This window comes from Triplophysa rosa, linkage group LG6, assembly GCF_024868665.1.
Source record: "Triplophysa rosa linkage group LG6, Trosa_1v2, whole genome shotgun sequence".
NCBI classification, from domain to species: Eukaryota; Metazoa; Chordata; class Actinopteri; order Cypriniformes; family Nemacheilidae; genus Triplophysa; species Triplophysa rosa.
This window is the reverse complement of record NC_079895.1, coordinates 8,695,752-8,707,693: the sequence shown is the minus strand read 5'-3', so window position 1 is coordinate 8,707,693 and position 11,942 is coordinate 8,695,752. Positions and strand designations below refer to the sequence as shown.

Sequence of the window (11,942 nt, the reverse complement as noted above, 5' to 3'; positions counted from 1 at the left end):
CAGAAGTTCTTATGGTAGGCCTAAACGGCACAGATATCTAAAAGACATTGGGTGCACTTAAAAAAAAACATAACAGGAAAAAGTAACCAGAAACATATTTTATTATTTCCACAAACATGTTTTTGGTATTGGCCACCTGTACAGGGCAGTTCACTGCTTCTGCCCGAGACAGCTGGGTTAGAGTCCAACACTCCCTGCAACCCCAACAGGGAAGATGTATAGAGAATGATGGATGAATGTCATTGGTGAATTACACTGTATAATAAAAATACACCACTAAAAGAAATGTATATATAAACTTGTTTTTGGAAAGTGTATTATTCTATTCTATTAACTGAAATTTACTCAAAAGCTAAATATAAGACACATTATGCAAGTTATATTTGCAACAAACTTCATGTATTATTAATAAATAGTAAGCAAAAAACTGAACATAACCACGAAAAACCTAGCATGACAACATTTTTATAAACAAGTTATTGGCACAGGATGTCTTTTTTAGGATGTTTGAGCTTTGTACAGTTAAGAACAACATTTTACAGTAATATGTTCAATGATGGTTTTCAAATGTCCATTGCACACCATACTTTTTATAACACATCAAATTTCAGTGTTTTATCTCCATGATACTGAGATGAGGGAGAATATAATTTAAACCAGTGGCAGTAGGTCCAGGTTTAATTTAGGATGCCAAACCCAGCAGAAATCCTCCAACAAATCCGCTCGAGATAACAATATTCCTCTTCACAAATTCTGTAGACTACATAACAATAAGGTTGGTAAACATTACAATTCAATACCAGAACTTGCAATTACACAGTAAACAGAGTGTGCTTGTGTCATGATCATGATAGTAGACTAGAAACACCTGAACTAAAGCAGACAAAGCACAAAGTCAACATGAAGATACCATTAAGCAATACCTACCTCTTCAACAAAGGAACTGAGCTCAGGAGATGCTTTGTTTGCCTTTTTTTTCAAATGCTTTTTAGCTTTATTGACATCCTTTTCCACTTTCCTCCAGTCCACCTGCACATAGCCACTGTGGTTGGCAATCTGAAACAAAATATTATTTTTCAGGGTTAAGATTAAATTGAAGCATAATGGATGCTTAACAATAGACATGCTATACAGTGCAGTTTAATAATCCATACTTGTAACAAAAGAAATCCTCCTCCAACAGCAGTTGCCACAATTTTTCCAACCCTCTGAAAGAGATAACCAGCACACCTACAGGACAGGCCGTTTGAGTGGACATGTTAATGTGTGCATTTATTTCTTTACCTCATACATTACACTTTAAAACTAATCTGACATCTGAGCATATTTACAAATATTATCATCTAACTATACTGTGCATGTGAAATAACATGAGATCTTACATCTGTACCATCACTTACCATCCTGTCACCCCACCCATCATGATCTGTGAAGCCACAGAGTACTTTTCAGCAATGGGTCCTGTACTAGTCCCAAAAACACGACTCCACCACTGATGCCTCCTGGCATAATCTGTGATGTTAACAACCTCATACAATTCATCTTCACTCTCTGCTTCTACATGTGAAGTGAAAAGTTACTCATTGTAAACGAAGTGTTCTTTTATATAAACAACAGGGACACACAGAGATCACAAAACACGAATACATAAGAAACTATATTTGTAAAAGAATCAATTAGAATAGTTCACAATTTCATATTTTATTATTTATGTTCTTTCCTTTAAATCTTTGCATTGCAATATAGTGTAGTGATTTAAAGCTAAACAGCAACACACTTGTGACATACAGCACATATATTCGATTTTTGCTTTATTATTACAAAATACATCACGTGAGAGGATGGACAGGGTTTGTTTCAAATCTACCGAAGCACATGCATTTGGCAAGCAAGACACGAATAAGAAGTAATAGTGGTGGAATTGTTCGCTATATTATATCTGTAACTTTACAGTCAGAGATCCCGGTATCACAATAATCTAATAGCAAAGATATGCTAAATTGGAAACGCATGGAATATCATTACATATAACACACAGGATTTAATGCACACATAGTCAATCAAGACTATTCGTTAAAACGTTTGGTTGGCCGATTTATTTACCTTCTCCACGATCCTCCATTTTATGAGGCAGTGTTCCAATGCTTGCGTCGCGACCGCTGTAGCTTTACGTAAAACCCTGCGCAATTTACGTGCGATCACACGTCATAGACCTGTAGCTCTGCGTAAAACAGCTATTCAAAAGACTTCCTTAAAATAATTTGTAACGTAATAATTAAAAAAAAATGCTGCCCTACAATATCACACACTTTCATTTACAAAAAGTGACCAATGGGTATTGCCATCAATACGAATTACGTGCATGAGTCATTTAATCCTTCACTTAATTCTTAGTCCTTTTATTCTGTAAATAATTTCTGTTTAATATTTCGGATGGGATGCAAGTCAAAAGTATTAATTACTTTATTATCACCATGACTTGGGCGGGATGTAATAAAAAGAAAGAAAGATTGGTTGCAATGGCTGAAAATCTAAAGCAAAAATTTGTGCAATAGTGTGCAATTTTAAGGGGATTTGTACTAGCTTCAGTCACACTGGCACATATTTCACTATAAAATCATAAAGAATGAGAAGATGCACTACAGAAGACTGTGTGCACTACATCCCTATACCCTGTGTTATTTAACAGACAGATGCTGCGTCCAATAATGCGTTTCGTGTTAGTGTTACGTAATCATAATAAATCCAGGTGAGCCAATTGCAGCAGGCGAAGGTCTGGCGTAAAGTTGAAGGGTTTGTTATTTACCCTCCCCTTGAAAGTTTATAGGAAAAAAAGATCCCAAGACCAGGCTAATCACGTGGTCATCATCGAAAACAGCCATTGGCCAAAATCACAGAGGAGGCGTTCCGACGGCGGCGGCGTGGGTTCGCTTGAGTGACACAATTATAACAAGTTTGAGGCGGCGACTAGGGGGAAGTTTCAGATATTACTAAATAACAATTTACCGTATAACCCAACATTGCTTGTTTTGCATGCATTTTAGTGTACCAGCTAACTGTGACTTGTTAATGTCGAGGACAATGTGAAAAGAAGGTGTTTAGAGGAAATATTTTTCCCTGGAGGATTTGCCATATAGTCTTTTGCGTTTGGATCCACACAAACGGTGCTCGGCTTGCGGTGCGTAAATAATTTCGCTGGAGTTTTTTGTCTATGAAATCGTGCGGAGTGTCGGTGGCCGCTGTAGCTCGCGCTGCTGCTGGTGGTGATGAGGAAAAGAAAATGGCGGCGGGAAAAACGAGTGAAACCGAAGAGGACTTTCCGAAGCTTGCGCCGCAAGAAAAGGAGCGCTTAGCAGGCATAGACAGGTCAGATAAAGTCCCGTTGCTTCTAATCGTGACCCTCCGTTCGTTTTTATAACCCTTACCCCCGTGTAAGAGCTGTGTAAATGAATGCGGTGCAGGTGAAGTAACACGGAACCGCCTGTGTTGTCCTCTATTTGCAGCGCACTGTTTGGATTTCAGAGGCTTCATGAAGATGGCGCCAGAACGAAGGCCTTGCTGTTAAAGGTACGAGTGTGTGACACTGATGTGGGTCTACAGACACAAACACATACTCTAAAATAAAAATGCAACATCGGCCAGACACATTTGGCACGATACACACTTATTACACAGATACGGTGATACAGCACCGATGGGGGTCTAAATACTTTATAAATTGCATAGGAGAAATTGCGATGTAACAGCAGGCACTCGCAAAACTCTGCCTATAAAGTAAACACGTATTCCACAGTAATACAGATAGTGTAATAGTAGATTATGTACTTTTTATACTTTTAAATTGCAACGCAACAACAGCTAGATGCAATATACACAGCATTACAGTCAAATGCTATAATATACAATCATTAGTTACACCGTTAAATGATACTCAGCGCGTGTTGGTGATCGGGTTAAGTAGTTTCTCCTAGCAGAGTTTTAAATATTACTTCGCTTTGAAAACCTTTAGGGGAGTTTCGTGTTTATCACTTTGTTTGCAGATTTACAGAGCCATTACGCATTTAAAAATTTGTTGTACTGCTTTTTGTTTATACAATCTGACAGCTTGCTTTGCTTTCTCAGTCCAAATATTGCATTAAAATAATTTTCATTGTAATGCCTGGTCAGTTGTACATGTTTTCGTCTATTTCCCCCATTGTTATTGTGGCTCTTTAATGAGTAGTTGGGCATTAACCTTTCATGGAAATGCATTGTTTTCCTTTCTTTGCATTCATTTGAATAACCAATTGCAGGGAATGGCAGTTAAAACAGTCAAAGGATGTTGGAAGGGATGTGTCGTAATTATTAAAAGTGTTAATATTGATCTTCAGTTTGAACATAGAGGGACATCTGTTGTTAGGGTGTTGCTAGTGTAAAAGTTTAGCTAGACGAGCTGTTTATGTGAGATCAGAACGAAGTTGTCAATTATTTAGATTATTTGTTGATTTTAGGCCTTCTGTAGAGTTTATGAAGATGCATAGCATAGGTAAATCTCTGGTCGAATAGATTTAACCGGCACTGGCCACATGTTAGCCGATTAGCTTGATGCTGACCAACTGTAACCAAATGAGAGCTCAGTCATATGAACTTTACTGGGCTGTCTGATCACATCAGTCAAGCTAAAAAAAAAACTGATTAACATTCCCAAGCATCTGGCAGATTTTAGTTGAAGAGGGATGGTGATACTTAGGAAGTCATTGGGTTTTTAATATGGCCAAGCAAGTGGACTTGGTTTGAATAGCCAGGTTGCACATGCTTGGCTTTTGCAGCAGTTGCAGGCAACGTTAACTGCAGACATTATGCCAATGCTGGGTACTTTTTGTCTTTTTTTCATATCTGATGTGTCTCTGTCCTATAAAATTTTAAGCAGTTGAGTGTGACACATTTCTGAGTGAAAAAGAATATTTAGTAATTTGGCACAATGATACACAGTGTTGGGGCTTGTTCACACCGGGACGATAATCGTGCGTGTTTATTGTCGATGTTTAACGCCTCGTGACTAAACAAAGGGCGCCAATATGAGTGTGCACACCGACGTGCAAAACTGCAGGCGTAAAAGCGTCACTTTTTTAAACGCCTCTGGCTCTTTTTTTTGTTTGATATGCTGTGTTAAAAACTGTCTGACCAATGAGATTGCCGCTTTTGTTCACGTGCCTGGAGCTGCTGAAGTTACAGTAAAACACGACTTGGTGCCGCTCAAGCACAAAACTTGCCGAGCACATATTGACGAAGAGGAAGCACGATTAATTCTTCTATGTGATCGGCGAGTATCTGAAGCATCAAATTGCACTGCGCCACCTTGTGTACCTGTTTTTTGTTTTTCATTATGCGCCATCTATGTCAGGGAGTGAATTTGCACGTTCACTTGGCTCATCGCCAGTGAAAATCGTTTGGATATGAACGCTGAAAACGCTGGCGATAAGCGCGTGTGATTATCGTCCCGGTGTGTACAAGTCTTTACACAATTATATTATTTATTTCTTTAAAGGGGTCATATGGTGCGAATACGTGTTTTTCTGTGTCTTTGGTGTGTTATCAGCAGTGTTGGGCAAGTTACTCTGGAAATGTAATTAAATTACTGATTACTGATTACTCCTTTTAAAAGTAATCAAGTTACTGGTCTGATTACTTTATTTCAAAAGTAATTAGTTACACTACTCGTTACATTACTACCCCCACCCCTCAAAACACAAAATAACCTCTTTAGCCTTCTCAAGACTAAACTTTATTGGGAAGTGCATACTCTACTCTATCTCGTCTTTAATTATTTTAATACGTTCTTTCTGCTTATTCCATATTAAAGCCTGTCATAAATAATAATAATAATTAAACTCTGTGACATTGTAACTTAATTTTTTTTCATATGTTAACTAGTATTTCTAAACCTGCATACTCCATAATGTAAAAAGTCTCTCCTTAGTTTCTTATAACTTGTATATCTTAACTAGTGCTTCTGCATATTTCTATCATGATTTCTTCGTCATTTAACAAATATAATAGCGTTAGAGCAGCAAAAACTAGTCTGACAAAACATAACATCCATAGCAGCCTGGCACTCGACGTTTCAGTTTGATGACGTCGCGGGTGCGACAGGCAGGCATCCAGACTTTGAAAAAGCTATTTCGCTTTTTACAATTTAAATGATAAAACAATACAACGGCAACGATGTAACGCAGCTGTAACGTATAGTTACCTGGGCTTGGAACTATAATCTAATTACTATTTTAGGAATTATAACGCGTTAAATTACTCTGTTACCAAAAAAGTAATCAAACTACAGTAACGCGTTACTGCCCAACACTGGTTATCAGTTACCCATGGATGTATTGGATGTGTAAAATTGTAAAAATGTTGGAACAAAAGATGCATTCTATCTAAAAGTGAATGCTCACCCAGACCTGCCTGAAATGCCTCGTGTAACCACACCCCCCACAAATCTACGTCAGTTCGTGGTATGATTTGACCAAGACTGCCCAAATGTATACGCAAGTAAGATGGGCGTACCTGTCAGCACAATTGTTTTGGAACCTGATGTTCGCACTGGTTAACTGTAGGGCTGTCACGATTATGAAATTTGACTGGCGATTAATTGTCTAATAAATCATTGCGATTATGACGATTAATTGTCTGTTTTAGGGCTTTGACGATTATGACGATTAATTGTCTGTTTTTGAGCTTTGCCGGTTATGACGATTAATTGTCTGTTTTTGAGCTTTGACATTTAATTCTCATACATTTTTGACTCAGCGATTGAAACGACCATATTGTTCTGAATACAAGTTCTGAATTTCCAAGTTTTTTTTCTTGGAAATACATCGGAAAATATTGGGTCATCATATATTTAAGGTTTCGGCTTTTACCTGTCAATAATACAACCACCAAATACTTGTAAATTAAGTCAATTGATCAGGTGTTAATTGAAGCCACCATTAAAATGCTATCAGTCATAGAAAAGCTTCTAGTCTGTTTTTTCTCACTTGCAAGACTACAATAAAACTTTACTTGTGTGTTAATGAAATTTTGGTAGACTGGTTTTCACACTGAGATTTGCTTAAATAATATTAAATTGTACTGCAGGTAATTTGTATATGTTTTAGTGTTTTTTTTTTTAAGTGATTGTGTTGTGGTGGTACATTTTACAAGTATTACCATGCTTTAGTTACAATACATACACTAAAATATGCAATATGCAGATGCACTACAGCTCCCCCTAGTGTCTTCTATAGAGATGTGCAATAATTGCGATGATCTGAAACCATCGCGATGAGGTCAAACCATCGCGATGAGACGATTATTTCATAATCGTGACAGCCCTAGTTAACTGGCCAATCATAGAACACCTCGCTTTTCAGAGCGATGAGCTTTGTAAAAAATCTGCTCGTTTCAGAGAGGAGATACAAACATGCACGGTATGTGGAAAATAGTGTTTTTGAACCTTAAATCGTGTATACACATTGCATTACATCTAAAACAAAAGATAATATTTGTTTTAGCCGTGTCAAATGACCCCTTTAAAAATGTGTTTTGGCACTGGAGGACCAATGAATTGTATTGCAGGAAAAGATAAAAAATGATAAACGATTAAAAGATAAAATATTTTCTTTAACTGATGCAATTGATGCTAATCTTATCACAACTTCTGCTCTGGTCATCCATGATGTGTTTTGCATCATGTCTGCAGTGATGTGTGTGTATAGTTAAATTGATCTGATTTGGAGTTTTGAGGCAGAAATATTTCATTACCATCTTGGCAATCAGATGCAAAAAGAGCTACACATTGCCGATTATAGCACTTAAACGCAGAAAAAGTGGGGTTTTATCTGATGTCTCCTTTAAGTTAAACATTTATTGAACAAATGTCTCTTCAATGAGTGCACTTGCATAAAATATAAGTCAATTGTCCATAGTTTTATTTTTGATAAAATTTGATGGTCAAGTGTTGGGAAAAGTTAACAGTAACAGTTAGTTGTTCGCAAGGTCTATATTTAAGTAGTTTAAGCCCATTAATGAATTTGAAACTCTTGACTTTTTTCAAACAGGCTTTTTTTCAGGTGGACATTCTGACATTCAATGTTTAATATTTATTGTTTTCTTCACAGGCTGTTCGTTGCTATGATGTATATATTTTAAAAGCTGAAGGAAAGGTTGAGCCGGAGGTGTTTTGCCATCTAGGTCACTTCAACCTTTTACTGGAAGATTACCCTAAAGGTGAGTTGTAAACTTTTATTGGAATTTAATGTCTATTCGTTTTATTATTAATGTGATCATCAGTGGGTTTTTTTCCCCTCAGCATTATCTGCATACCAGAGATACTACAGTTTACAGTCAGACTACTGGAAGGTGAGGGATTCTTTATTCACAAAATCTCTTTGACCACATTTACAATTGATATTGTATGTCATAAGGGTACATTTTTAAATTTAGATTTGTTGAATAAATAAGCTTTCTATTGTAGTTTTGTTTGCAAAGATAGGGCAATATTTTGGCGAGAAACAACTATTTCAATCAAAAGAATAAGAAAATCGTAGTAGCTGGCTGTAATTTCGATTCATGTTTTTCGATGTTGTGCCAAGGTGAAATGAGATGGAGAATTGCTACTTATGGGCTTTGACAGTTCTGGCTTCCCAACACCTCTTGCATTGAGTAAGAGTGACATTGTTGGCTGTGAAATCTCAATTGCAGACCAAACTCTGTGGATGATGGAGTGCTTTTGAATATTGTTGTTGAATGTAGATGCATTCATTTTAACATTTCAGAAGCTAAACATCAGCATGCAGCTAATAGAATTTGCCTTGCGGAACCAGGACTTTTTAACAGTCTTTGTGAGTTATTAGGCTGGCGTCTCATTTGTATTATGAAGTATATTTTGCATTGAGACTGTTTAGCTTAGATGGCTGAATGGAAAATTTGCCAAGGTAAACATTGCCGACTGAGCAGTGAAAATCGGAAGATTTCATACTTTCTGAAAGTAAAGTAAGTTGTTGTTGTTGCAAGTTGTTGTCATTCTTTGTAGGAGTCAGTATATATTTATTGCAGAAGCACATTTAAAATTTTTGACCGCCTGTTCAACGGGTTAAAGGAGTAGGTCACTTTAAAATGAAAAATCATGATAATTCACTCACCCACATGTCATACCGTGTGTTTATTTCTTCTGTCGAAAACAAATTGAGTCTTATGAGGAAAGCTTTCCAGGGTTCTTATCCCTTATAATGTATTTGCGATGGATTCCGTTGTGATGAGAGGGATCGCTTTGTTTACGTTTGCTTCAAAGCAGTCGCATTGTAATGATGAAAGCGTGCCCGGGTGTGGATGGTAAATGCAATGTGAGCGCAGGCCAGTGGGGGAGTGGGGACAATCACGCTCGAACACAGTTGAGCGCAACCGGGCTAAATGAGAGTACGCCCTTAGTCATTTTCCAAGAAAACAAAAAAATTACATACTTTTTAAAGGGGATGTGCAACGGTGTTTCATGCATTCTGACTTCTTTACAATGTTAAACAGTGGACGTATGACGTAGTATTACTGTGCTCGATACACTCCCCCAGATTTCATATAGGTTTCGGAACGTTTTTTTCGAACATGAAAATCCTGTAGCTCAGTAGCTTCCTGTAGCTCAGTGGTAAGAGCATGGCGTTAACAATGCCAAAGTCATGGGTTCGATCCCAGGGGATTGCACATACTTAGTAGGGCTGGGCGATATTGACCAAAATTCATATCTCTGTATTTTTTTGATGAAAGGCGATATCCGATATGTATATCGATATTTTCTACAAAGTGGAATAAATGTTTACTAGCGAGTCAAAGCCTCATGTGAGATGTCACAATCACCTTTATTAAAATGGCTTGTGAAAAGAAATTCAATGACAGGGTTTTTTTCCCTATTTGAAAACATACACAGGGTTTTTCCTGGCTCAAAATGAGGCGGAGGTGGTGCCATCCTGATCTTGTACACACACACGTAGGCCTACCGTACCTTTAAGTGGCTTAACCAAAGTGACTTTGAGTTTGACATATTAAAAGTTCTAACAAAATTAGATAAAAATGACAATTATTAAGTTATATAAAACGTTACTTTTATTCAACCAAACAGCAATGTTTTTTATCAAAAAAGCAGCCCACAATAGCCAGCTGAATTAACCAGTCTTTCAAAATGAGCAAAGCTCATTCACATCTTGCATTCTCTTTATATGATTCAAGTTCACTTTAAATGATTCAAGGATCTCTTATATTCGCTGGTGACTGAAAAGTTCAATGGTTTAAATGAATCTGTTCAAATGAGTCATTCGTGTGCGAGTCGTTCTAAATGCAATGTGCGTTCATACTGGCGAACTCGCTGTGTACAGTATACGCTGATTCAACGATCCAACTGCACAGCTAAAGACATTACAATGATGTACGTCATGTTATTTTAATCAATTTCAAGACATTAAACGTACTTGGATGCAAAACAAACAGCCGTGAAACAGAGCTAGCTCTTGTTCTGCAACTCTTTTTAGCGCCTCAGTGTGCTGATAACGAAACAGCGCCTCCACTGTGGCGTAATGTCGCAACTGCAGTTACAAATGACAGTCTGTTAAATGCACGCAGCATTTCTTGTGAAGACTCGCAACATAATTTTGGCGAGAGCCTGAGGCGGCCGCCTCCAATTTCTCTATGCAGGAAAAACCCTCCATACAGCTGCACACCACTTGTTTAAAACATGTAAATTGCAGGGTCCGTCCAGTTCGCGCGCAGAGCGAGAGTGCTCTGCTCACTCTGTGCATGGGTACTGCGCATGTCAGACACCACAGAGCCGCTTCAAGTTGAACACACCCCATATCGATATTAACGATATTGTCTAATCCCGCATCGTGTTGAAAAAATATATCGATATATCTTAAAAATCGATATATCGCCCAGCCCTAATACTTAGAAACAAATGTGTAGGATAATGCAATGTAAGTCGCTTTGGATAAAAGCGTCTGCCAAATGCGTAAATGTAAATGAAAATCCGTTTCGTAACGACTTATCTTAGTTCTTTATTGGACTATTCTCCCAGAAAAGTACTCCCACGCGTCAACCTGCCAGAGCGAGATGAAAGAGCATGCCCACGCGTCAACCAAGATTTAAACATCTCTGTTATGCACACGAACTGACCATTTTAAACAATAATCTTGTCATTCAACATCCAAGAACTTTTGAACGGTCTTCTTTCCCCACACTCGTAAACACTGTGTGACCTTTCCAACGTGATTATGTAGTACGTGAAGTTGTGGACGGGTATCCTGGAGGCACTCCAAGGCAGTGCAAGGCAAGCCATATATTTATGTTTAAAAAGTATATGTAATTTTTAGTTTTCTTGTAAAATGACTAATCGTTTTGCTAGACAACACCCTTATTCTTCGGCTGGTGTCATGTAGGGCCTTTTGAAGCTGCGATGAAAAATTGGACCTTAACCAAAAGCCCCCCTTGCATGTCCATTATATGGAGCCCTGGAAAGCTTTCCTTATAAGCCTCAATTTGTTTTCAACAGCAGAAAAAAACACATGGACGGCTTGTATGACATGAAATTTTAATTTGAAAGTGAACTACTCCTTTAAGGGTGCTGTCTCAGCAGTCAGACAGCTGTGTATGATTTGTGCAGTTGTGAGGAGTGAGCTGTGTGCAGTACTGTCAGCCTGTCAGGGTGATGCACCAAAAGCTCCGTCGCTCTGTCTGCTGCAAACAGTCAGTGCTCCTCCAGTGCCCTGAATTCACACGGCTGTCCAAAGGTCTTTCGAGGCAGCAGTGTATAAGTACAGTAGCATGTGCTGTGTCATGCCTGTCACTGAAGCCTCAGATCTTCGTTTCCTTCCTGACAACTTTGGAGTCAAGTTTTGCATTTGTCTACACCTACAGTCAGTGTGCATTCTGCATGTGATGTC

General features: G+C 38.1%; 2 protein-coding genes across 3 annotated transcripts in view; one reads left to right on the top strand and one right to left on the bottom strand.

Annotated features, from left to right (window-relative positions):
- Positions 1-83: 83 nt before the first annotated feature.
- On the bottom strand, positions 84-2,211 carry fundc1 (FUN14 domain containing 1). The gene is made up of 5 exons (XM_057336902.1): positions 2,104-2,211; positions 1,401-1,557; positions 1,155-1,230; positions 928-1,056; positions 84-760 (listed from the first exon to the last, which is right to left on the bottom strand). Exons 1-5 carry the CDS (start codon positions 2,120-2,122, stop codon positions 683-685), a joined length of 459 nt encoding a protein of 152 aa, XP_057192885.1. The 5' UTR covers positions 2,123-2,211; the 3' UTR covers positions 84-682.
- A 679-nt stretch (positions 2,212-2,890) lies between these two features.
- Positions 2,891-11,942, top strand: part of kdm6a (lysine (K)-specific demethylase 6A) — a 47,914-nt gene continuing 38,862 nt past the window's right edge. For both annotated transcript variants that reach the window (XM_057336992.1, XM_057336993.1), the window contains exons 1-4: positions 2,891-3,366; positions 3,504-3,567; positions 8,139-8,247; positions 8,330-8,379. In XM_057336992.1, the coding sequence (XP_057192975.1) occupies positions 3,212-3,366; positions 3,504-3,567; positions 8,139-8,247; positions 8,330-8,379 (378 nt within the window). In that variant the 5' untranslated portion in view covers positions 2,891-3,211. The remainder of the gene's footprint in view (positions 3,367-3,503; positions 3,568-8,138; positions 8,248-8,329; positions 8,380-11,942) is intronic.

Bases quoted from the DNA above. Each gene is read 5' to 3' on its own strand.
- fundc1 (XM_057336902.1), bottom strand. The intron at 1,231-1,400 runs GTAAGTGATGGT...CCTGTCCTGTAG, and splicing joins ATGGGTGGGGTGACAGGATG to GTGTGCTGGTTATCTCTTTC. The intron at 761-927 runs GTAGGTATTGCT...ATTGTTATGTAG, and splicing joins TCAGTTCCTTTGTTGAAGAG to TCTACAGAATTTGTGAAGAG.